The 27102-nt window shown below is 43.8% G+C and overlaps 2 protein-coding genes across 4 annotated transcripts; one reads left to right on the top strand and one right to left on the bottom strand.

Annotated features, from left to right (window-relative positions):
• Window positions 1–1305: 1305 nt before the first annotated feature.
• leng9 (leukocyte receptor cluster (LRC) member 9) lies at window positions 1306–9482 on the bottom strand. Of its 2 annotated transcripts, none has more exons than XM_058056279.1 (7): window positions 9323–9482; window positions 8452–8507; window positions 7228–7357; window positions 6669–7129; window positions 6419–6608; window positions 6112–6202; window positions 1306–4040 (listed from the first exon to the last, which is right to left on the bottom strand). In XM_058056279.1, exons 1-7 carry the CDS (start codon window positions 9355–9357, stop codon window positions 3408–3410), a joined length of 1596 nt encoding a protein of 531 aa, XP_057912262.1. In that variant the 5' UTR covers window positions 9358–9482; the 3' UTR covers window positions 1306–3407. The 2 variants fall into 2 exon arrangements, with proteins under 2 accessions (XP_057912262.1, XP_057912263.1); XM_058056280.1 differs by lacking the exon at window positions 9323–9482 and adding an exon at window positions 8794–9024 and having other exon boundaries at window positions 1307–4040.
• On the top strand, window positions 9052–27102 carry flcn (folliculin). 2 transcript variants are annotated; one of them, XM_058056277.1, is made up of 12 exons: window positions 9052–9222; window positions 9331–9540; window positions 9930–10088; window positions 10198–10419; window positions 10496–10662; window positions 14101–14192; window positions 15595–15734; window positions 15805–15918; window positions 21820–21943; window positions 22004–22126; window positions 22329–22431; window positions 24631–27102. In XM_058056277.1, the coding sequence occupies exons 2-12, from the start codon at window positions 9331–9333 to the stop codon at window positions 24836–24838; spliced, it is 1662 nt and encodes a 553-aa protein (XP_057912260.1). In that variant the 5' UTR covers window positions 9052–9222; the 3' UTR covers window positions 24839–27102. The 2 variants fall into 2 exon arrangements, with proteins under 2 accessions (XP_057912260.1, XP_057912261.1); XM_058056278.1 differs by having other exon boundaries at window positions 9930–10076; window positions 24631–27101.

The following is a 27102-nucleotide window of genomic DNA, read 5'->3' as shown; positions in this document are numbered from 1 at the left end:
GTGACCCCCCCGCCACCGAATTTCTCATTCCACCCCCACCCCCACCCACAGAAAACTCCAAGCACATTACACACGCTTTAAAAATACACTCACATTGGAAGCTACTGGCACAAAAAAAAAAGGTTGGGGGGTAATAAAGGATGTTGGGAACAAAATTCCCAAGGATGCTGAAAGATGGAGTGAACAATGAAGGGTGGGGGGGGGTGCAAGGCTATGTCGGGGAAAGCAGTTAGGAGTGGAGGCTACACAAGAGGAACAAGTGATGAGGTGTTGTGCATCGTCGGAGAAAAGGGGGGCAGAAGCGAACAAGCAAAAAAAAAAAAAAAAAAAAAAAAAGGGGAGGGGGCGCTCTGGTTTTCTGTGTCACTAAGAGAGTGGGGGAAGGGCGGCAGCGAGATAATGCGAGCGAGGGAGCAAACAGAAGCAAACCCACTGACTCACACACAGCCTCTTATGTATGATACACCATGCCAAGCCGTGCCATGCCGTAGCACGCCATGCTACATGTCAGAGCACGCCATGCCATGCTACACCATGTCAGAGGACGCCACGCCATGCCATAGAATGCCAAGCTATGGCATGCCTTGCCATAGCTTGGCATCCTATGGTATGTCACCCCATGCCGTAAACATACCACGCCACACCATAGCGTGCCATGCCAGGCCACGCCATGTCACCCCATGCCGTAAACATACCACGCCACACCATAGCATGTCATGCCAGGCCACGCCATGTCACCCCATGCCATAGAACGGCATGCCGTAAGCACACCACGCCATGCCATAGCATGCCGTGCCACGCCATGTTACCCCATGCCACAAGCACACCACGCCACACCATAGCGTGCCATGCCATGGAATGCCATGTCACCCCATGCCAGGCCATGTCACGCCATGTCACCCCATGCCGTGCCATGCCACACCATGTCACCCCATGCCGTGCCATGCCGTGCCACACCATGTCACCCCATGCCGTGCCACACCATGTCACCCCATGCCACAAGCACACCATGCCACACCATAGAATGCCATGCCATGGAATGCCATGTCATCCCATGCCATGCCACGCCATGCCACCCCATGCCGTGCCATGTCACCCCATGCCACAAGCTCACCACGCCACACCATAGAGTGCCATGCCATGCCATGTCACCCCATGCCATGCCATGCCACGCCATGTCACCCCATGCCGTGCCATGCCGTGCCACACCATGTCACCCCATGCCACAAGCACACCACGCCACACCATAGAATGCCATGCCATGAATGCCATGTCACCCCATGCCATCCCATGCCATGCCACGCCATGTCACCCCATGCCGTGCCATGCCACGCCATGTCACCCCATGCCACAAGCACACCACGCCACACCATAGCGTGCCATGCCATGGCATGCCATGTCACCCCATGCTGTGCCAGCCCATGCCATGGCACGCCATGTCACCCCATGCCGTAAGCACGCCACACCATAGCACGCCATGCCAAACCATACCATAGCACACTATGCCACGCCATGCCGTAAGCACACCACACCACACCATAGCACGCCATGCCATGGCACGCCATGCCACACCATAGCACGCCATGCCATGGCACGCCATGCCGCACCATACCATAGCGCACTATGCCACCCCATGCCGTTCCACGCCGCACGACACAACGGCATAGCACGCCAAGCCATAGCACGCCATGCCCCAGATTCGGCATCCAACACATATGCCTGTATGTTAAAAGCGGACATTTTAAAAAGACAACTCGCCGTTTATTATCAACTCCTATTCAGTTGATCAACTTCTATAAAGTTAGCGGCACAAACCGCAACTCTTCCTATGCACTCTGTAGCCTGACCAACCACAGCGGAGTGGGCGTGTCTGGAGGCGGTCCGTGGGTTGACTACATTAAATCATTGTTTTGGCTTTGTCTTTGTTTTAATATCATGCTTTTTACGGCAACGACAAAATCCAAATAAATACAGCTGAATAGGTGCAGATTCTGGAAGAACTAGAATGCGTTCTGTGCTGGTTATTGTGTGTCGCTGCTCTATAGGAGTCTACAACTCAATACAAAGGGACGGAAAATTAGCATAATAAGTGAATGTCTCTTGTTTACACACACATACACACACACACACATAACACAAACATACTTGGAAACAGGCACCAAAAACAATGTATTTCATCTTCTCACATGGTTAACATGAGAACTTTATTCATCCCACACAATTGTGATAATTCACATCAGCCATACAGCGCAAAAATAGTGCCTTTAACTAAAAGTCAATTAAATCTTCCCATGAATCAAGACACAGGAAACACAAATGTATTCTTATATAAAATTAAAATATGCGAATCATATAGGAGTCTCGTTTAGGAGTATTGTTACTTCACAAGAGTGCTTCCTAAATATTTGGATAGGCAAGAAGTTTTCCTTTTAATGCAGACCTACCGACATTAATTTGGTAGGGGAATTAATAGTACTGGCAGCCAAGTGGTTAGCACGCAGGAGACCTGAGTTCAATTCCACACTCGGCCATCTCTGTGTGGAGTTTGCATTTCTCCCCGTGCATCACTCCCTTCATCTGTTTTTTCCCGCGGTCCGACCGGTGTCACGACAAAAACTGTACCCGCTCGGATAAATCATGGGGTACAGTTTCTGTCATTCATTTTCTACCGCTTTTTCCTCACAAGGGTCGCGGGGGGTGCTGGAGCCTATCCCAGCTGTCTTCGGGCGTAAGGCGGGGTACACCCTGGACTGGTCGCCAGCCAATCACAGGGCACATATAGACAAACAACCATTCACACTCACATTCATACCTATGGACAATTTGGAGTGGCCAATTAACCTAGCATGTTTTTGGAATGTGGGAGAAAACCCAAACATGCAAACTCCACACAGAGATGCCCGAGGGTGGAATTGAACCCTGGTCTCCTAGCTGTGAGGTCTGTGCGCTAACCCCTAGACCACCGTGCCGCCCATCTAATAATAATAATGATTATTATTATTATTATTATGTGCTTGTGTCCCTTTTTTCAGGAGCATTTTGTAAACAACAGACCATGTCAAAAAACGAAATTGATACAACCATCAAAAGGTTGGCTCAGGCCATGATGCCAGGTTGTATGTTGACTTTAAATTAAATACTTTGGAAAAGATTGGGCGGGCCGTATTCAAACACTTGGCGGGCTGGATGTGGCCCCCGGGCCGTAGTTTGCCCACCCCTGGCCTAGAAGGTTTATGTAATGGCATAGAAGAGCTATCAGAGGGTGCGGTGTTGATATGATTATGAAATGTAAATACGATTAGACAACTGTCATGATGCAGTGCAGCTGTCAATAATAATAATCATAATAACGATTGTCTTTGTCAAGGTATGGCATTGAGTGTAAGGTACAGAAATAGTATCGAGTATTATCTAAGAGTTACCGTGCACACCGTCTCATAAAAGCCATCCACCCCTGGCCCCCCCATGACACAAAGGTGCAAGGTGTTTACAGGCAAGCGACCAAAATTGAAACCTTTCCCCACCTTCATGTCTCCCACATCACTGAAGATCCTTTCTCCGTCCTTGTCCTTGACCTTGGCCAGGGTGAGATGGTAGCGGGGGTTGTAGGAGTCTCTGTGGAGCCATCCTCTCCTCCTGTAGGCTTCCTGCAGGCCGCTGTTGAGCTGCTGGAGACGAAGCTGAGGCTGCGGGCTCAGGTACATCACCCTGCCGTTGAAATGCTTCAGCTTCACCGGAAACGCCACCGCCACCGGCGGGTTGCGATCCAGGCGCACAAACTCGCGGAGAATCTCCTCGGCAGCCGCCACCTCGGCTGGGCCGGCCAGCACCAGGAGGCAGAGGGTGACGTGCAGGCTGGACGAGGTCTGCCAGTGAGGCGCGGAGGACGGGAGAAGAGCGGTGATCTCCTCCTGGAGCTGCTGGAAACAGCTGAGGATGGCAGGCGTGTTGGCCCTGAAGGTGATGAAGTGCGTGGGTTTCTTCTTTGGGGGGCGACCGCCATGGTTCTCTGATCCTTGACCGAGAGGTACTGATGGAGTCTGTGTCGTAAAAAATGAAAAACGATCAAATATAAACTGTACTCAACAGTAAACCTTGGGGGCGTCTGTACACTCAAAGGCAGAGAGTACCAAACATCTCTCATGGATGTTAAGCCACGAATTGGCTGCATGGCAAGCGATGCGTGGATCAATAATGAAATATCCATACTTCCAATAGCAGCTCTTCATGCTCTAAAGTCAATATTCAAATCTTGCCAACGGTGTTCAAGAATGAGTGACAAAGTTGAAGCCGCGCCCGGGCTGGAGACTTCCAACAAGACAAAATGAGCCTAAACACTGCTCCAATTCTACGAAGGCATTCATGCAGAGGAACAAGTACAACGCTCTGGAATGGCCATCTCAGTCCCCGGACCTAAATATTATTGGCTGTCCATGCTGGGAAAGCATCAAACTGACTGAACTGGAGATGTTTAGGAAAGAACAATGGTCCAAAATACATTCAACCACAATCCAGACCCTCATTGGAAGCATTTATTTCTGCAAAAGGACGATTTACTTAAACATCAATGTCACTTTTTTGTGGTACCGTAATGGGAATAACGGCGTTGAAATAAACGGCGTTACGATCGCCGTTACTTTAGTAAGTAACGCCGTTACGTTACTTAACTAATTACTCTTACTGTCAGCATAACACCGTTACCATTTTTGACATCCCGTTACTGAAGCCGACTAAAAATATATCACCGACTTCATAACTAATCTGCAACGCAGTGATGGATGGATGGATGATAGATGGATGGATGGATGATAGATGGATGGATGGATGATAGTTGGATGGATGATAGATGGATGGATGGATGGATGATAGATGGATGGATGGATGGATGATAGATGGATGATAGATGGATGGATGATAGATGGATGGATGATAGATGGATGGATGATAGATGGATGGATGGATGATAGATGGATGGATGGATGATAGATGGATGGATGGTGATAGATGGATGATAGATGGATGGATGATAGATGGATGGATGGATGATAGATGGATGATAGATGGATGGATGGTAGATGGATGATAGATGGATGGATGATAGATGGATGGATGATAGATGGATGGATGGATGGATGATAGATGGATGGATGATAGATGGATAGATGGATAGATGGATGGATGATAGATGGATGGATGGATGATAGATGGATGATAAATGGATGGATGGATGATGATAGATGGATGGATGATAAATGGATGGATGGATGGATGGATGATAGATGGATGGATGAATGGATAGATGATAGATGGATGGATGGATGGATGATAGATGGATGGATGAATGGATAGATGATAGATGGATGGATGGATGGATGATAGATGGATGGATGGATGATAGATGGATGGATGGATGAATGGATGGATGGATGGATGATAGATGGATGGATGGATGGATGGATGGATGATAGATGGATGGATGATAGATGGATGGATGGATGATAGATGGATGGATGGATGAATGGATGATAGATGGATGGATAGATAGATTTCCTTTATTGTCATTAACATTAACCCAATAACACAGCAGTGAACTTGCCAACGAAATGTCGTTGCCTGGCTCCCGTATAATAAGAAATAATAATAAATAATAATAATGTGGTGAATAAATAGATGACATCAAATATGAACAACAAAGTACAGCGTAAACACTAGGAGAGTGTGAGAGTGTTGCAGAGTGACAAGGGAGGGGGTGAGATAAGCACATAAGCAATGGGGATTGGCTAATGTTTAGTAAGAGTGCGTCTTCGGCCAATCAGAGACCTTGGGTGGGCGGGTGTTTAGATCGCATCCAAAGTGTTGGGTAGTTGATACAGCGTAGCGAGAGATGGCTATGGTGAAAATGTACAGGGGCAAGTAATTAGTTACTTTTACTGGTAATTAGTTACTTTTGTAGTGGAGTAACTCAGTTAGTAACTTTGGAGAAGTAACTAGTAACTATGACTACTTACCGAATCATAGTAAAAGAGTCAGACGGCTGTGTTTATCACACCAGAGGCCAGGATGAACACGAATTATTAGTAAACAATAGAAGGGGAGTGGTTCTGTTCTTACCGAAGTGTCCTGGCTTTCAAAACCTTCTTCCCCTTCAGCGGTTCTCTCTTCCTGTACGAGTCGTTCTTCTTTAACTGCCGAGGCTGTCAGACTAAAATGAGGAAAAAGAAAAGAAGATGGAGGCGCTCATGATACAACACCATCCTTGACCTCTTGACCCCTGGCAGCAGACGCCGTTCTTACATGTCCGCACAAACATTTGCTCCTCAAGCTAATCCTTTTCACGGAGTGACATGAAGTTGGCAGCCCAAGCAGGGAATGTGGGATGCGGGTAGATAGATTCTGATCTATTTCCAGGAAAACAAACCTATTTGCTGCCTCCTCCGCAACACATGGCCGTCCCAGGGATGCTTGTGCTGAGTCAGAGGTGTGAGTGTTGTCCTCCAGATGTGCGCTGTCAGTGGTGGTACGATCCATTCCCTGCCCATTGACAGCAGGAGGCTCCTCTCTTGTTGCTTGCCCTCGTTCCTCTCGGCCCTCGGCCGGTGTTTCTTTTCCTAACAAGGATTCCAAATGGGTCAGCGTGCACTGGGTTGAAATAAAGGCTCCTGGCTCACCTTCTACTTCCTCCTCGCCTCCAAAGGGGGGAGCCAGAGACTGCCCGGTGGAGCCAAACACCCTGTCGGTCCTGCTGTGCCGGTCCCAGATGCGATGCCCTTTGTAGGTGAAGTACTGGATCCTGTGTCTGGGAAGGGCCAGCTCAGTGGTGTAGTCGCAGTCACACGGGTCGGCGTCCCAGTTGAATTCAGAGAAGGGGCGTTCCAGTACGCCCAGGAAACGATCCACATAGCCCACTAGAAATTGGGAGGCATCCACCGACGGATCCCAGACGATACGGGAGATGATGTCATCAGCTGTCCGCATGCGAGGCTTTTTGCTGATGTCGTCTTTTGCCTCCTTTTCTTTTGACTTTGCCGCTTTGTTCCGATTTCCTTTCTTCTTCTTTTGTTTTTCTTCCTCTGGTTCTGCCGCCCGGTCCTCCACAAGAACAGCACGTGAGGTAGCTACTGATGGCTCACTGAACAGAAGATGGAGAACTGTGTCTAGTATTTTGGTTTCCAGTGTATTAGCAGCCACTCTCAATGCAATGTGGCGCATCAACACAAAAACGCTTACACTGAGCTGCTGGTTTCTTCATGAATCAGCTGGGAACCCCGGTGAGACATACGGCATCTGGGACCAAAATGGCACTTTCCCATCAGGAAGAACGGGCACACATTGGGTGCTTCTTCATCTGTCAGGACCACTAGAGCAAAGAGAGAGCACAAAGGTCAACAAATCACTGAGTCACCTTCATTTTCTCCTAAAGCTAGTGTGGGTGGATTGCACAAACATCACTTAAAGGATGTCATATGACATTGGCTGTTGCTCCCCTGCAGCAGAAATGGGAATCTCGGAAACTTGACCCGCACTGCCCCGATCTCCAACTATTTATTTCACAGTCTCGCTGTATGAATTAATGGCTAAAAAGTTACTGAATCCATTTAAATTTACTGAATCGTATCATTCTAAATGAATTTTTTTTTTTTTTTTTTGGAGATTTCAATAACAAAGTCTGTTCTCCAGTCATATTTTCCTTAACATCTCGTCTGGTTTGATGGACCCAGTGTGGTGCATAGTGGTCTGATGAGTTGGGCGTCTCATGATACCCCAGCGAATGACACTTTACACAACGGTGTGTAATGTGCTCCCCGGTGCTGGGAATTCTACTTCCAGAGAAGATAAGTCCTCAAGATAGATAAGTTCTCAATTGAATGAATAATAATAAGGTGAAAGGTTCATGGAACGTTAGCAATGTCTACGCTTAAGACATCATAGTGCATCATGGTTTCCCTTCAAGCAAGGACATGCGGTCACTTTTGGGCTTCCCGTGAACCGCCGTGAGTCATTTCCTCAAAGTTTTATCAACGTTCACAGGTGCTGCTCTTCTAAAATACCTTTGATATTATGCTCCAAACAACACAAGCCATATCAGGGCATTGAATCCATTGCAACTGGACTGTTCAGTGGTCTCACCTCGAAATCGCATTACTTTCAGTGCCTACTGTATGAGACTAGAGCTGTCCTATCTGGTCTATCTGGTGAATGTCCCATCTAGTCTTTCAGCATGAACTGATGAGGCCTCCTCGGATGAGAGGCCAGACATCCTCCCCGACAACCTGAACAGTCCAGTTGCGATGGATTCAATGCCGTGACCATACAATGACCTTGATGAATGACAATATTCGCAATAGAAGTGACTTTCTGTGAAAGGATATGCTGTATCATATCATCACTTGTACTCATACAAAAAAAAAAACACACACACACACACAATGTATTAAACCATCTTCAATTTACCTGTTTTGGTAGTGCCAAGATCAACTGGACCTTCCGCAGTGGTGATGGACGCCATGCTAAGTGTGTTGTTTAAAAGACAAGAGTTAGTAACAAAAATGTCGAGTCACAGTGTATAACTTGTTTTGTTAGACACAATCTATGACGCGGTGACTCTGACACGCCCAATGCTAAAGGTAACGCTGCGGAAGTAGCGTCGCATAAACTCGGAGTGATAATAAAAATGTGACACATGACGTAACTAGCTCTTAAATCGTGTATTACGGTATAATAACAAAATTAAAAGCCGAATTAGTTATGTTTTATGAGCATTGCTGAACAAGTAGCAGTTTCAGCTTGACTCACCCTTGACCCCTAGGTCTGTTGTGTCGTCGTGGATTGTGGGTAATGTAGTGTACGGATGTATTGTCCTGAAAGTCTTTTGTAAAACAATTAAAACGAGCAACTAACGACGTTATTATTTTATATTTAATAAATGACTTATTTATTTGTCAGAGTTCCTACAAAATCGGGAAACATTTGCGAGTTAACAGCATCAATGGCTGGCTAACAGTGTGAGTCATCCGAGGTGGAGCGCGTGACTGTTATCACGTGACGCGGTGACGTCATGCAAGCGACGCTAGCAGCCAGGAGGTAAACAACACAGTAAAAGCTAGCCCCGGTTAAGCTAAATTGAACAATTTCTTCGTTTTAATATGCATCAACATGCTACTGTTTAATCCTTTGGGTGACACAGCGGCTATTGGATTGGTGAACACTGAATGAACACTGAAGGTGAGGCGTGATGTGGTGATAAGTGCTGATTAAAACCGTCTTGAAGTAGTTATAATGAGAAAACAAAGGTGTCTGTTATTCAATTCACAGTCCATCTCACCCGTTTAGATGAATGCTCTGGTGGCTCTCTGTCATTTCTGTGAGCTCCACGGCCCACGGACGCTGTTCTGTACGGAAGCATTGCACCCTCCGTCCCCGTCGCCTTCCTCCTCCCAGGCAGGCGCTGCAATACCCGGCGACAGAGATGCTGACCGGGACGGTGAAGGACTCACGATGAGGGCCAACAGCTCAGCCACACAGAGAGGAGAAATGTGCGAGGTGAGCTTGGGACACCGGGCACATTCACTGTCACACTCATTATTGAGTTACAAAGACCTTAGCCCGGCAGAAGAAAAAGTAATTCCCAAAAATTCTGTGCAAAAATTTTGACGATATTTGCAATATTTTAGTTATTTTCCACCTCTAATGACTGAAGTATCCATAGTTAACCATAGAAAATTGATCCTAGAGCTTAAAAATGTGGTATTTTCAGGAGGGATCAACACATCAGTAATCGGTGGGGGTCAAATATGTCTTCCCCCACTCAGATACAGATGAGTTTATTTCAGTGGAAGCCATTATAGTCAGTCCTGTTCATGTCAACAGCCCATGGTGGCCCAGTGCGTTGTTCTGATGACTACTACTGCTACTAAAACATACACACACAGGGGTGTCGCTCCCTCCCTGCGCACCACCCGGGATTCATGAGCATCGACGACGAGACGGGTATTCGCTTCCTGAGCCACCAGCATCCACGGCAGCCGCAGCTCTTCAGCGTAGTGCGCCAGGCCTGCGTACGCAGCCTCAGCTGTGAGGTAACTGGTGACGTATGTTCGACATGTATGTGTGTGTGAGTCACACATCTCATGCACACCACACCCTCATGCCTACTCCAATGTCGCCATTCACCGTCCCCCGCCGTCTTTGTTTTGCAAGGTGTGTCCCGGGCGCGAAGGGCCAATTTTCTTTGGTGATGAGCAACACGGTTTTGTGTTCTCTCACACCTTCTTCATCAAAGATAGTCTGGCCAGAGGCTTCCAGCGCTGGTACAGCATCGTCATGGTGGCCATGGATAGGATTTACCTCATTAACTCTTGGCCTTTCCTCTTGCGCCACCTTCGACTCACCATACAGAGCCTGCAAAGCACCGCCCTGAAGGTCTGCCCGCTTTTCGCCCGCAGATCATTCCAAAGACAACCAAACCGCTAACTATTTCCCCCACTTCCTCCGTCAGGTGTTTGACAGCGAGCAAGGTGTTTGTCCACAGAGAGCAGTGAGAATGAACAGTGTCTTCTCACCCGCAGTCTTCCCACACCAAAGGAGCGGGAACGCAGCCCGTTCCCTGACGTCCCTCACACAGCATCCCAACCTGTGGGCCAGCCTGCACTCCTCCTTCAGTTGGTGAGTCCCTCACGTTGTTTGGCATCGCCAGAACCAGCCGTTTCTCGCACATTTACTTGCCACTTTGGCCACAGGCACACAGAGAATGCATGTCTCATCTGGTGACGTGGTTGCTCTCCATTTATTCCAGGGCTCGACAATAACGTTGTACCGATGGCCCGGGGCAAGTTAAAACAAAATTCGGGCAAATAAATCCAATCATTAATATTCCCGTCGGGCAAGTGCACTTTAGCATGCCGTACTGCCAAGAGTTTTTTTTAAAGCGGTTCTTGTTGGGTGTTGGTAAAACACGGACTGCGTAATTTCGCTGGTAATTTGCAAACCAATCCTTGCAAATCTTGAAATGGACCAATCAGAATCGTTTTTTTAGACCGCGGTCGGTAATCCACAATCCGCGTTTTACCCACACCCGTTCTTGTTCGCGATCAACCAATCAGCGATGGTTTTACTAGGAAAACATCTATCATGGCGTCCCTGCCAACACGGTCTAATTCTTCAACAACTTGTGAAGGAAACAGCAAAAAGTGATGAAGCAGTGCCTCCTAAACAAGTATTTTATTAGCGGTTAGCAAATCAAATGATGGCAAAGGTGAGTGAATCACATTGCTGTGACAATTTGAAGTGGTCACAATGAAACACCACCCATTAGATCCAATACCAAGTGCTGATTTTGCACAAGCTGCAAAATCTAGCGGTTTCATTTCTCTGTGTATTTTTCTCACCTTTGCTTCACAAATTATTGTTTGACCATTGAGCATTTTTTTCTGGATTAAAAACACTTTACTAGTACACAAATGTGTCAAATGTTTCATTGTGGTGCACAACTTCTAAATATCACTGCTTACTACGACTACCATGTGTAAGGTAGCATGGCTTGCCATGTTAACATACATCTCCACAAATTTTCAGACATTCCTCCAAATACAATGCATCAGTACTATTATCTGATGAATTATCAGCATATATTGATATATGATATCATTATGGCAGTCTTTTCATTTTACATGGGGCAAGTTCGGGCAAGTAGTTCTCACCTTAAGGATTCCCCATGGGCAAGTCATTTTTGTTTTTAACGTAGAGCCCTGTATGTGTACGGGGATTCGAGCAGCCTTGTTTCTTCACATTATCCAACCATTTGAATGGCCGCTACAACAAAAGGTACACGTTTGGACAGATATCATAACGATAACAAAAACAGCTCAGAAGAGTTTCATTTAAGCAACTTCCATGCTTTTCTTGACCGCTTATAGTTCTTACATGAAAACTAATAAAACTCTTTATTTAAAGCTAGAAACTGGAGAAACAAGGCTACTCTCATCATTTTTTTTTTACACGACTATATTTCTATTTTATTTGGTTCTAAGAAGTAGGGCTGTCACAAGACACTCGACTCAACAAATGTAGGGGCGCACGCCAAAATGGATGTGCAAAGTAAATATTCCTGTCATTTTTACAGCATTACTGGTTAATGGCCCAGCAGTAAATGACGACCGTTTTCTCGATGCAGATGTTTGTGTCTACTATGGTTTCCAGAAAGGTCACTGGTGCCATCGGATACATTACAACTCCAATACCACCGGCTTTTCTTTCTCGTCTCATTTGCTCCCTAATTAACTACAACTACAGGGCTCAAGTGTGCAGCGCAAGTTTGTCAACAACTCCAAATATTCAGTAAGAATCAAATAAAAGGAACAAATGAACTGATAAGGTTGCAGACTTGCGTACAAATAAATAAGGCATAAGACCAAATAACCCCATTCTTGGTGGATGACACTTTAAAAATGTAAGTTGTCATGTATACCATGAAAACAAAATGTCCCTGTGGTAAACAAATAAACATAAAAGAGTCCATGGACCAGAGACTAGGCAGGTAACTATAGCTAGCTTGTGGAGCCAGGCAAAATGTGTAAAAGTTCAAAGTGGCATGGATAGGCTTAAACTTTACTCGCAGTGGCTTATGTTTTAGTCCACCACGGCATGTGTGGGTGGAGGCGGGGCCGCTAGCATGCACACGGCGTGAAGAAGAGTGTAACCTAGTAGAATATATATTTGTGGATTGCAATCTCGTGTATCGTCTCCTCTCGTGTGTCCTGTGACGACCCGAATTACAAATATCATTTCAAGAGACAAAAGGTCTCCTTCTGTTCATGCCGTTGTTCTATGGAGCTATCATGCCAAGGTGCTGAAAGCAATGCACAGTGAGTGAAGCCTCTTCTTGCCAGACACGCACGAACGTGGCAATGCATTGATGATCCATGATTCCACTTTTCCTGATATCGTTTTTTTCACAGCGGCAATGTCTCGCTGGAATCCTACTCATCGCTTACTTCGCCACAGTTCCACGGAAAGAAATCTAGATGGCAATGCATATTGCAGCCAAGGGCTTTTATGGGACGTTAGGAGGTTCGCCACCAGCTGCTGATAATTATCTTTACTTTTCTGCGACCGTTCATGCAATTTCTCCACTTCGGAGAGAGAGTTTGCTGCAAATGAAAGCCAAACATTTTTCTGTAATGCATTTCCAATAAAAATTCATTGCATATATCGGATTTTGCGGCACGGTGGTCTAGGGGTTAGCGCACAGACCTCACAGCTAGGAGACCAGGGTTCAATTCCACCCTCGGGCATCTCTGTATGGAGTTTGCATGTTCTCCCCCGTGCATGCGTGGGTTTTCTCCGGGTACTCCGGTTTCCTCCCACATTCCAAAAAACATGCTAGGTTAATTAGCGACTCCAAATTGTCCATAGGTATGAATGTGAGTGTGAATGGTTGTTTGTCTATGTGTGCCCTGTGATTGGCTGGCGACCAGTCCAGGGTGTACCCCGCCTTACGCCCGAAGACAGCTGGGATAGGCTCCAGCACCCCCCCGCGACCCTCGTGAGGAAAAGCGGTAGAAAATGAATGAATATCGGATTTTTTATAACAGATTTCGCCTATTTCGGACGAAATCTCCAGTCCCGTTCCGATGCATTTCCATGAAATTTCCCTGGCATATATCGGATGGCCGCATCGTGGCGCTCCGATTCGCCGAATCGTGACAGGCCGCTATACGACGTCATTTGCAGCGTTGCCTGCGCGTCCAGGTACATTGGAAACATAGTCAAGGAAGTGCCTTTTTATAACGGATAAAATCCCATTTACGCATATACCGGATATAAATCCGATATATGCGTAAAACGGACATTTTCCGCTATACGCATATAACGGATTTTATCGCTTACATCGGACAAAACCAGTGGGAACAATTGAATCCGATATATCCGAGGTTTACTGTATAATGTTTACAAAATGATGTACACAGGCAAAAGTTGATGACATGGAGTTGACGTGTTGTTGACGCCATCAAGAAGAAATCCGTTCCTGACGTTTCTTTAGTGTTTGAACACGTCGCTATGAATCACAGACTTGGAAAATCTCAGCTTCGGTTTCCTTGGCAGGCTGCTGAAGGCCTGCGGTAGTCGTCTGACAGAGAAGCTTCTAGAAGGAGCCCCCACTGAAGACACGCTGGTGCTCATAGAGCGACAGACAGGTAGACATATTTATTATCATATTTTAACACGTTAGTACACTCTGACATGCATGGAGCATGGGATTGACAAATTTCAAACGAAGCCAAAGACGCCACGTGGCAGCCAGATCGACACAGACGCCATGAGTTCAGTAATATTCAGAACTCCGCTGCCCGCCTCCTCACCTCCACCCGCTCCCGTGAACACATTACCCCTGTCCTCCAAAACCTCCACTGGCTTCCCGTCCCCCAACGCATTCACTTCAAAATTCTTCTCATCACCTACAAAGCCCTCCACGATCTGACCCCCCCCATATCTCACAGACCTCCTCCATCCACATAATCCCCCGCGTCCCCTTCGCTCCTCAGACTCCAACCTCCTGGCGCTCCCCTGTAAGACCAAGCTCCGAACCTGGGGAGACAGAGCCTTCTCCATCGCTGCCCCCACTCTCTGGAACTCTTGGCCCCACTCACTCCGTGCTTGCCCTGACCTTCCCACCTTCAAAAAACAACTAAAAACCCACCTCTTTAAATCTGTTTTTAATGTCTTTAATGGCTTTTTTAACTGTGTACTAACCAATGAATGTTGTATTTTGGTGTGTCTTTTATTCTGTTTACTTGCTCTATTCAACTTCATTCTTTTGTAAAGTGTCTTTGAGTATCTTGAAAAGCGCTATACAAATAAAATTATTATTATTATTATTATTAATAGTTCAGTAATAGTTGTCTCTGATCCCGCTATGTTCGAAAAAAAATAATAATTTCTTGGCTTAACCGGGCCCCAGTGCTTAATATTGTATGTGGTCATGTGCATGCATTTATATGTGCATGCATGTATTAGCAAGCTAACAGGCTGCTGCTAGCAAGGAGGTTTTGACTTGCGCAGTGTATTAATAACATTGACAGAACAGGAGCCATATCATTAAGCTAACCGGAAAATGCGCACACACACCCCGGGACGTTCATCAAAAACGATATGCGGTCGACCCCGCAGCCGTCCCCAAATACAAAACTCAGAAAGATTTGGATTAGGATGCGGTGGTGCTACTTTTTTCAGTCAGGGGCTGGAAAAAAAATGGCGACGACGACGCACAATATCATGCAATCTCATTTCTCGACAACAAAAAACACGGCCGTTTTACTCCAGGACTCGCAGTTTGTCGAAAGCAGGCAATGATGATGGTGTGTGTGCATGTCAGAAGGTCATCCCAGAGAACCGTGATCTCGATTCCGAGCAAGAAAACCATGATTGACATTTTCTCCCAGAATGATGCAACCCTGCTGTGAAGATGAGGAAATAGACGAGTGCACTGGTGCAGCTAACGTTAACGCTAACTGTGGAGTACCATTGGCTTTAAAGCTGAACACTTATCTAGAACCTTTTTTTTTGAGTCACTGCTTTATCACGCTTGCTTCCAAATAGACCAAGAGGAGGAAATGAGCTGCTGGGAAGGAGCCGAAGGAGGAATTTCCAAGCCACTGACGCACCAATCAGACTTGGAGCCGGGCCACCACGACGAGGAGCCCGGGCCGAGGTTTAGGTCGCTGAGGCATCTGAGACAGGTTTGAAAAAGAAAGTTAGCGCGCCCTGGTTCTTAGGCACCCCCGGCTTACAATCTGGCCTGTTTTGCAGGTGCTCGGCGCTGCCGACTTCCGGCAGGTGGCGTGGCACGTGCTCATGGGGAACCAACTCATATGGAGGAGCGCCGACCCCGGGCTCATCCAGTCTGCTTTTACAGTACTCAAGGTACTTGAACATATCCTGTTAAACCTTATATGTGGTGTCCAAAACCGGGAAAATTGGAGCAAGGAAAACAAATAATATATTACGGGATGTCGCCATCCAATCTTTGGGATCTGGTGCCAATCTACTGTATTTTTGAAGATCGGATACTATCACCGCTAACGGTCTGATCAAAGAGCCACACACCAACATGCTAGGTGCGGTAATGCGTCTCAAAGACAACACCACGTCGCACTGCGGTGGATATGTGGCTCCCTAGCTACAGCGCTAGTTCCCCCTCACTGTGCCCGGAGTGCTGTGCCGCTCTAAGCGTTGGTTAATAGTACGGACCGTCAGAAATGAGCTAAGAGTGGGGATATTGATTGGTAAGTTTAGCTTGTTTAGCTAAGTTATTGGTGTCGCTGGCAAGAAACGAGAAGGTATTTTGCAGGTATTTTTTTAAATGATCATTTATACAGCGGTGCCGTGGAATTACCGGCGTCCCAACAGAGTGATTTATATTTGCTTTGAATAGCCAGCTGCATAGCAGTGTGTTAGCATCACGCTAACTGGTCACCGGGAAAGATGTTCAATACACATGTAACATATGTACATTATTTATGATGTATTATGCAAAAGGAACAACATAAATGAAAAGTACTAGCCACCGTGTGCCAATCCGAGCCTGCAGGACTTGTTTTTTTTTTTTTTTTTTTTTTTTCAGAGAGGTGACCCGACAAATATCCACATTAGCACTCGGTTAGCTCATCCAATCTTAGCTTGATGCATTCCCACATGGTATCAGCATCTGGGAGCAAACTGGAGGTGGATGAAAAGCTAAAAATACAGTATAGTAGTCTCTGTGGAGTGTGGGAGAAGATGCATTGAAACCTTAATTGTTGCCTTCAAGGACCGTGCATTAAATGTGAGAATTGTTGGATTTTACTAATGATATAATGATTAAAAAAATATATAAATTTATCCCTTCACAAAAAATTATTATTTAAAATTTTTGTGTAAAATTGATTTTTTTTTTATTTTAATGAAATTAAATTTTGGCGGCACGGAGATCTAGTGGTTAGCGCACAGACCTCACAGCTAGGAGGACCAGGGTTCAATTCCACGCTCCCCTGTGATTGGCTGGCGACCAGTCCAGGGTGTACCCCGCCTCTCGCCCGAAGACAGCTGGGATAGGCTCCAGCACCCCCGCGACCCTCGTGAGGATAAGCGGTAGAAAATGAATGAATGAATGAAATAAAATTTAATATGAGTCAACAAAACCAAGATCATAAATTCACCTTTCAGTTTGTAAGTGCACTCGAAGGGGGCGTTACATCCCGACGTTCGTGCTGGCTTGATTAAAGCAGGGGTGCGCAAACTACGGCCCGGGGGCCACATCCGGCCCGCCAAGTGTTTGAATACGGCCCGCCCAATCTTTCCAAAGTATTTCATTTAAAGTCAACATACAACCTGGCATCATGGCCTGAGCCAACCTTTTGATGGTTGTATCAATTTCGTTGTTTGACATGGTCTGTTGTTTACAAAGTGCTCCTGAAAAAAGAGACACAAGCACATAATAATAATAAAAATTAAAATAATAATAATTATATTATTATTATAACTATTATGATATTATATTTATTATATTAATGCTTATTATTATATTAATTATATATAATAATATTGTTATATTTGCATATTTTACATAATAATAATATAATAATTATTATTTTAATTTTATTTTAATTCTTATAATATTTTATTATTTTTAAAATATTTAAATATAAAATAATAAATAATAAAAAAAAATCCCCCCCGGAAATTTTGTTATAGCAATGCGGCCCGCGAGTCAAAAAGTTTGCCCACCCCTGGATTAAAGGTTAGCAGCAACTAGGATATAAGAAGACATTTTTCCGAGTCTTGTAAGGATGTGGACGATAATGATTGAGTTCCCGTGCCCCCACCCTCATGCGTTCTTTGCCTCCACTTGTATGGCTGCCGACCTCCTTCTGCCAAAACGCACCAACAAGCCCGAGCGTGCAGGCGTTATCAGCTCGCTTGCTCTAAACGTCTTTCAAATGGGCAGGACTGCTTTTGTACTGGTATGCAGCGTATTGTGAAAATACAAATAAACAAGATTAACACCAACTACAGCAAAAAGACGATACTAATAGGAGTACACTCGGTCACCTATTTGGAATGTCAAAAAAAAAAAAAAACATATTCACAAGTCTGTGCCTTCCTAAACCTTTGTCTTGACTCATATCCGTGGAGCTCTTCCCACTTTTCCCAGTATCTCTCAGGGGTATTAATCAGCCCCTGCGGGCTTATCTTATGACTTGTAATGTTTTTTCCAAGATAGAAGCGAGTATCATATTACACTATTGATGGGAGTTGCATCAGAAAACATTAACGCTTTTTGCTTGACCTGGCTGCAGTATTGCTATTATTTACTATTACTATTTATTTTAATACTAGTCCTTTATTACTAGTACTTTATTCCTAGAAATGGAACACCGAAATAACCCATCTTAAATTTGAATGGATGAAATATTCCTCAGAAATACTTTTGTTCTATGGTTGTTTGGCTGGCCACCAGTCCAGGGTGGACCCCGCCTCTCGCCCCAAAGACAGCTGGGATAGGCTCCAGCACCCCCGCGACCCTCGTGAGGAAAAGCGGTAGAAAATGAATGAATGATTATTAGTACTACTACTAGTAGTAGTAGGCTAGTATTAGCCTGCTTTTGCCCTATTATGTACAATTTGTCAGACATTTTTTTTGTAAAAAAAATATAAAATAAAAAAAATCTATGGAAAAAAAATCTATAAAAAATATCAAATTATTTAGGGGGGGCTTAAGAATATTTTAAAATAGGCCTAATGACGCTACTGGCACTTAGAAGTAAAAAAAAAAACAAAAACACATGCTAGGTTAATTAGCGACTCCAAATTGTCCATAGGTATGAATGTGAGTGTGAATGGTTGTTTGTCTATATGTGCCCTGTCATTGGCTGGCCACCAGTCCAGGGTGTACCCCGCCTCTCGCCCCAAAGACAGCTGGGATAGGCTCCAGCACCCCGCGACCCTCGTGAGGAAAAGTGGTAGAAAATGAATGAATGATTATTAGTACTACTACTAGTAGTAGTAGGCTAGTATTAGCCTGCTTTTGCCCTATTATGTACAATTTGTCAGACATTTTTTTTGTAAAAAAAATATAAAATAAAAAAAATCTATGGAAAAAAAATATCAAATTATTTAGGGGGGGCTTAAGAATATTTTAAAATAGGCCTAATGATGCCACTGGCTCTTAGAAGTAAAAAAAAAAACAAAAACACATGCTAGGTTAATTAGCGACTCCAAATTGTCCATAGGTATGAATGTGAGTGTGAATGGTTGTTTGTCTATATGTGCCCTGTGATTGGCTGGCCACCAGTCCAGGGTGTACCCTGCCTCTCGCCCCAAAGACAGCTGGGATAGGCTCCAGCACCCCCGCGACCCTCGTGAGGAAAAGTGGTAGAAAATGAATGAATGAATGAATGAAATACTTTGTTCTTTACATCGTTGAATGTGCTGATGACAAAATCTCACAACAATAATGACTGGAGGTCAAGTCTATGAGAATTTTGCTCAAAACGAAAGTGGAAAAAAGACACCGCAGTCTGGTCCAGCTGTGATGGAATGTGGCCTCCACCTTTCACTTCACACGATCCAATCCACTTTATTTACAGAGCACATTTTATAAACAGAGTTTCCAAAGTGCTGCACGGACTAGTAAAATAAAAAGTACAAATAAAATACAATAAATAAAGGTACAAATTGAATTTAATCCTAAACTAAAAGATCAAATAAGAAATAATATAGTAAAATAGATATTAAAATATTAAAAAAACAAGAAGCAAAGCAATAAAAGTATAAAAAATAAAACCAATTAAAATAAAAAAAGAAAGAACTAAAAGACACAGGACCATACGACTCACTCCGAGTTAAAAGCCAGAGAATAAAAGTGGCTTTTAAGACGAGACTTAAAGCTTTCAATGTTGGGGGGTCTTTTTTTTTTTACTTGGGAGGAGAGAGAGTTCCATAGCTTGGGGGCCAACCACAGAAAAGGCTCGGTCTCCCGTGGTCTTAAGTCTCGTTTTGGGCACCACAAGTTGGAGCTGGCCCTCGGACCTTAAGTGACCGAGTTAATTTGGATGAGGTCCGAGATTTATTTGGGGGCCAGGCAGGCATAGCCCGGAACAGTGTGTTAGCATCACGCTAACTGGTCACCGGGAAAGATGTTCAATACACACGTAACATATGTACATTATTTATGATGTATTATGCAAAAGGAACAACATAAATGAAAAGTACTAGCCACCGTGTGCCAGTCCCAGCCTGCAGGACTTGGTTTTTTTTTTTTTTTCAGAGAGGTGACCCGACAAATATCCACATTAGCACTCGGTTAGCTCATCCAATCTTAGCTTGATGCATTCCCACATGGTATCAGCATCTGGGAGCAAACTGGAGGTGGGTGAAAAGCTAAAAATACAGTATAGTAGTCTCTGTGGAGTGTGGGAGAAGATGCATTGAAACCTTAATTGTTGCCTTCAAGGACCGTGCATTAAACGTGAGAATTGTTGGATTTTACTAATGATATAATGTTTAAAAAAAATATCTAAATTTATCCCTTTACAAAAAAATATTATTTAAAATTTTTGTGCGTTTAAAAAAGTTAAATTTATTTTTTTATTTTAATAAAATTAAATTTAATATGAGTCAACAAGACCAAGATCATAAATTCACCTTTCAGTTTGTAAGTGCACTCTAAGGGGGCGTTACATCCCGACGTACGTGCTGGCTTGATTAAAGGTTAGCAGCAACTAGGATATAAGAAGACATTTTTCCGAGTAAATTTGGATGAGGTCCGAGATTTATTTGGGGGCCAGCCCAGTCAACGTCTTAAAAACAAACAATAAAATCTTAAAATCAATCCTAAAGCGAACGGGCAACCAATGCAGGGAGGCCAGAACACAAGTGGGATGACTTGGGCTTCCATTGTGTTCTTTAGATGGAGGTGTCATTTAGGCACACCTGGAGGGTAACCAGGACTGGAAGGAATGAGGACGTGACCAAGTTGATGACTGTCATGACATGACTACTAGCACATCACTACTATCAGGAGAACCAGACATTTTTTTTTGTAAAAAAAAAATAAAATAAAAAAAATCAATGAAAAAAAAATCAATAAAAAATATCAAATTATTTAGGGGGGGCTTAAGAATATTTTAAAATAGGCCTAATGACACCACTGGCACTTAGAAGTAAAAAAAAAAAAAAAACACAACACGTGACCAAGTTGATGACTGTCATGACATGACTACTAGCACGTCACTACTATCAGGAGAACCAGACATTTTTTTTTGTAAAAAAAAAATAAAATAAAAAAAATCAATGAAAAAAAAATCAATAAAAAATATCAAATTATTTAGGGGGGGCTTAAGAATATTTTAAAATAGGCCTAATGACACCACTGGCACTTAGAAGTAAAAAAAAAACACAACACGTGACCAAGTTGATGACTGTCATGACATGAGTACTAGCACATCACTACTATCAGGAGAACCAGAGTATATAGGGGAGGGAGGCATCTGCTGTAGCCCAGGAAGGTGCACTGTATTCGGGCACACGCTCAGAGCAGCCCGTGTGATGCCACGGAGGTCTCCGGGAAACCTCTTGTATTTTTTGTAGTGCGGGTGGCTGATAAGATTTTTTATGTGTGTGTGTATATATATGTGTGTGAATATGTATATATGTGTATATATATATATATGTGTGTGTGTATATATATGTGTGTGAATATGTATATATATATATATATATATAAATTTGTATATATGTGTATATATATATATATATATGTGTGTGTGTGTGTTCTCTTGTCAGTCGCTGCTGCCAGTGGGCTGCGTGCGTTCCGTCCCGTACAGCGCTCAGTACGAAGAGGCCTACAAGTGCAACTTCCTGGGTGTGAGCCCAGACGTGGCCGTTCCACCCCATGTCAGCTCCTCGGGTAAGACGCCAGCACGGAGGTCCGCACTCGCATCCATCTCATCTTGCTTTCGTGCCGCAGAGTTTTCGGTGCTGGCGGACGTCAGCTCGGAGCCGAGCGGTCAAAGTTCGTCCTCGGAAGACAACATCTGCTCGCTTTATCAGTTCAGCATCAGCAGTGCCAACACACAACCCACAGACAGAGGTAAGCACAATTAGATATTCATAAAAATGTGCAATATATAAGATACAAATGTGAGGAATGTACATTTGGCACTGTTGGATCTTAAGGATAAGGATCCCAAAACAAGAAATGGGAGTGAAACAAAACAAGGAATTCCTACTTCCCTTCAAGTGTTCTTTGTTTACTGTAAATGTCACATGATCATCTGGCCTTGCTCCTCCAGGTCCCACGTTACTCAACAAGCTGGAGGTGGCCCTGTCCAATGAGAACTTATCTGTGGATGTGGTGTCCCATTGTCTTCTGTGTTTGAAGGAGGAGTGGATGAAGTGAGCCATTTTTTTTTTTTTTTTTTAGCAAAGGTGCCAAAGTGTGTCGTAGCTTTTACCTTATTGACGTTACATGTATGCACCAGTCCAACATACTACATATATGACATATGGAGGAATGGGACAGGAGGACAGACTCACATTTGAACAGTAACATCATGCTAGCTTAGCATATTTGCTGAATTCAAGACCTTTATTTTAAGATGTGTAGCAAAGCCTTTGTATGTGTGTAGCCCGCACTTATCCTCACGAGGGTCACGGGGGGTGCTGGAGCCTGGCGGGGTACACCCTGGACTGGTGGCCAGCCAATCACAGGGCACATATAGACAAACAACCATTCACACTCACATTCATACCTATGGACAATTTGGAGTTGCTAATTAACCTAGCATGTTTTTTTTTTAACTTCTAAGAGCCAGTGGCGTCATTAGGCCTATTTTAAAATATTCTTAAGCCCCCCCTAAATAATTTGATATTTTTTATTGATTTTTTTTTTTCATTGATTTTTTTTATTTTATTTTTTTTTACAAAAAAAATGTCTGACAAATTGTACATAATAGGGCAAAAGCAGGCTAATACTAGCCTACTACTACAACTAGTAGTAGTACTAATAATCATTCATTTTCTACCGCTTATCCTCACGAGGGTCGCAGGGGTGCTGGAGCCTATCCCAGCTGTCTTCGGGCACAAGAGGCGGGGTACACCCTGGACTGGTGGCCAGCCAATCACAGGGCACATATAGACAAACAACCATTCACACTCACATTCATACCTATGGACAATTTGGAGTTGCTAATTAACCTAGCATGTTTTTTTTTTAACTTCTAAGAGCCAGTGGCGTCATTAGGCCTATTTTAAAATATTCTTAAGCCCCCCCTAAATAATTTGATATTTTTTATTGATTTTTTTTTTCATTGATTTTTTTTATTTTATTTTTTTTTTACAAAAAAAATGTCTGACAAATTGTACATAATAGGGCAAAAGCAGGCTAATACTAGCCTACTACTACTAGTAGTAGTACTAATAATCATTCATTCATTTTCTACCGCTTTTCTTCACGAGGGTCGCGGGGGTGCTGGAGCCTATCCCAGCTGTCTTCGGGCACAAGAGGCGGGGTACACCCTGGACTGGTGGCCAGCCAATCACAGGGCACATATAGACAAACAACCATTCACACTCACATTCATACCTATGGACAATTTGGAGTCGCTAATTAACCTAGCATGTTTTTTTTTTTTACTTCTAAGAGCCAGTGGCGTCATTAGGCCTATTTTAAAATATTCTTAAGCCCCCCCTAAATAATTTGATATTTTTTATTGATTTTTTTTTTCATTGATTTTTTTTATTTTATTTTTTTTTACAAAAAAAATGTCTGACAAATTGTACATAATAGGGCAAAAGCAGGCTAATACTAGCCTACTACTACAACTAGTAGTAGTACTAATAATCATTCATTTTCTACCGCTTATCCTCACGAGGGTCGCAGGGGTGCTGGAGCCTATCCCAGCTGTCTTCGGGCACAAGAGGCGGGGTACACCCTGGACTGGTGGCCAGCCAATCACAGGACACATATAGACAAACAACCATTCACACTCACATTCATACGTATGGACAATTTGGAGTGGCTAATTAACCTAGCATGTTTTTTTGGAATGTGGGAGGAAACCGGAGTACCCGGAGAAAACTCCAAGAGAACATGCAAACTCCACACAGGGCGGGATTGAACTCGGGTCTCCCAGCTGCGCGAACCACTCGTCCACCGTGCAGTACAGGGAACTATGTTTATTATTATTTATGATTACAAAGGATGTTTACAGATCTCAAAACAAATTCAATGTCGGCCATTTTGTTTTACACCGGCCATTTTGGAACCAAATCAGGGGTGGTCTAGGGACTTTGAAGACAAATGAAAGCGACGGATACCGGACGAGTTGGGAAGCGTTAGCATTGTGATGTGGGCGGGGCTTGGCCAGCGGGTGGGTTCACCCTGAAGCTCTGCGCGGTTCCTCACAGCGCCATCCAGTGGGAGCTGAAGAAAAAGTTGATGGACTTCATTTAGTTTTATTTTTGTAGAAATGTGTCGACGTTTCAGAGGCGGTCTCGTGGAGATAACGTTTCCAGAACTAAGAACATGACTCTTGCGTCATACTCCATACGTGTCTCTCCACCATCTCACACCACCTTCTCTCCCTCTTGCAGTAAAGTCAAAGTGCTGTTCAAGTTCTCCAAAGTGGACGGGCGGGGCAGGGAGGACACGCAGAAGGTCCTGGCGCTGCTCGGCGCCACGGGGCCCGGCGAGGAGGACAACGTGCGGCTGCTCAAGTTCTGGATGACGGGACTCAGCAAAACCTACAAGAGCCATCTGATGAGTGCCCTGCGGGGGGGGGAGAGGAGTCCCAGCCAGTGACAAAGACCGAAAGAGAAAGTGAAAGCAGGAAAGCATGGGACTTTCTATCCAATTGAACAAAAGGATGACGTGAGGTGAAAGGACTTGAACACACGTCTTAAGATACGCAACCCGCAACAGGGCTCCGTTTCCATCATGTCAGCTTGCACGTGAAGCACATTGTTATTATTATTCTTATGAACACTGTTACGCCCAAGAACTACGTTACCGGGGTAGTGACACCTCGCTACAGGCTAGCCCAGGGGTGGGCAAACTACGGCCCGGGGGCCACATGCGGCCCGCTAAGCGGTTTAATCCGGCCCGCCATTTCCACATGTCCAAAAGGAGTAGGAAGAAGCAAAGCTTATTAAATCCTACCCCTCCATCTGGTGCTTTTACAATCAGTCACTGTTACATTTGTTCACTTCCTGCTTTCCATAATACAATTTAAGGTTTTTTTTGTTTGTTTTTTTTTAATAATGTACCTCGTACAGAAGTGATGTGACTCTACAATGACATAATAATTTGATCACTTCCTGCTTTCCTAATATGGTGTAAGGTTTTTTTTTGTCACGTACCGAAGTACGAGGTGATATGACCATACAGTGACATAATGGGTACCATAGTAACTGATTTATTGTATTTATTAATGATTAGTTAGCAAACATCGACTGCTTCTAATTATTTCAAATTTTAACATACAACAGCTGGCAACATCAGTCAAGTCGGATGTATATGATGATAGAAAAAAAAAACAAAACTGTAAAATTCTATTTCGTAATTTGCTGTGGTCTGATGTTTAAAGCTCCTGGAACATACAACTGATAGTACGACACTTTTACAGATAAAATTAGACTAATAATTCAATGCGGACTGTCAGAATTAGAAGCGTAAAATAGTGTGTATTAAATATATATTCTGCCCCCCGGGACAATTTTGCGGCCCGCGAGTCAAAAAGTTCGCCCACCCCTGGGCTAGCCACTAGCTGTCAAAACTAACGCACCCAGGAAGGAATTTTTTAGTTAATTAATAAAGTATTCCTATGTTATTTTGTGAGTTTTTTTTTTTATCACTAAAAATATCTCTTGCCAGAGTCCGGAAGAGTCATCAGGGATGTCCTGCCATTGTTAAGAAGGCAGGCGTTTCACAGGTCACTTGATCATCTTACCAAAAAAAAAACAACAACAATTAGCCGCCGTCAATGGCGCAGGCGAATGCAACAAACGTGAAATGGACACCGTTAATATCGTACTCAGCACACTTCTAGAATAATAATTTTGATACGATATACTCTATCTCTGCGGCAATCACTGCCAGCAAAACATTCCTCTTTACCCATCCATCCATCCATCTTCTACTTAATATCATCTCCAACCCGGACTACATCCAACAGTAGAGTTCCAAAAATATTTTTCTTCTAAATTAATCATTAATTTCATTAATAAATGAATTAAATGTTATGTATTTTTGACACTACGTTATGAAAGAAATTTACCACAAGACACATTAGGTGAATTTGCAGAAATTATTCGCTTGAGTTGTATTGAGTATACATGACTAGTTCCGGGTATGACGTCACAGCCAAGATGGCGACTGTTAGGACTGTTAGAAGTCGAAATCACTTCATTTACTATTACTATTTCATAGTAGTTTATGTTTCTATGACATCAGGGTTTTATTAAAGTTAAATTTTATTAAAGTATATTCTAAACTTGATGAATATTCACATGAGTTAATGTATATTTTCTGTTGGAATTGAGGTATATATTATTTTTTATTCCACAAACTAGTGCCCTCTTGTGGCGAGGAGGGGGGAGAGGAAGAATGCACTCCCACTCATTTTTTTTTAAAGCGTGATCAGGCCGAGATGAGAACAGAAAAACTTTTTGGAAACTTACTTGGAAACATGTTTACTATTTCCTACACAATAACCCCCAGCAGCATGCGTGGGGTAGGGGGTGGTGTTGTCACATTAACGAGGCTTTTTTATGCTGACGTTTGCGCATTCCGTCAATAAAAAATAAGTCAAAACATACGAGAGTAGAAAATAGAAGAGAATGTGTTTCTACTTAAGAGGAGGAAGTGCTGCGTGTTTGCACGCATGCTTTGAACGCAGCCAAGGTACAAAGGTCTCAATTCATCATTCCTCAGGGGAACTTTGCTTTGTGTTTTCATGTTCGGTAAATACACAGCCAGGATTGCGCAGACCCAATACTTGAACGTTTGGTTCATTGACGTGATAAATTCATTCCAACGACATATTCATCAATGCTAATAAACTGAAT

Source organism: Doryrhamphus excisus, chromosome 19 (genome assembly GCF_030265055.1).
Source record: "Doryrhamphus excisus isolate RoL2022-K1 chromosome 19, RoL_Dexc_1.0, whole genome shotgun sequence".
Classification (NCBI taxonomy): domain Eukaryota; kingdom Metazoa; phylum Chordata; class Actinopteri; order Syngnathiformes; family Syngnathidae; genus Doryrhamphus; species Doryrhamphus excisus.
The sequence above is the reverse complement of the archived record's forward strand: the minus strand, read 5'-3'. Positions and strand labels throughout refer to the sequence as shown.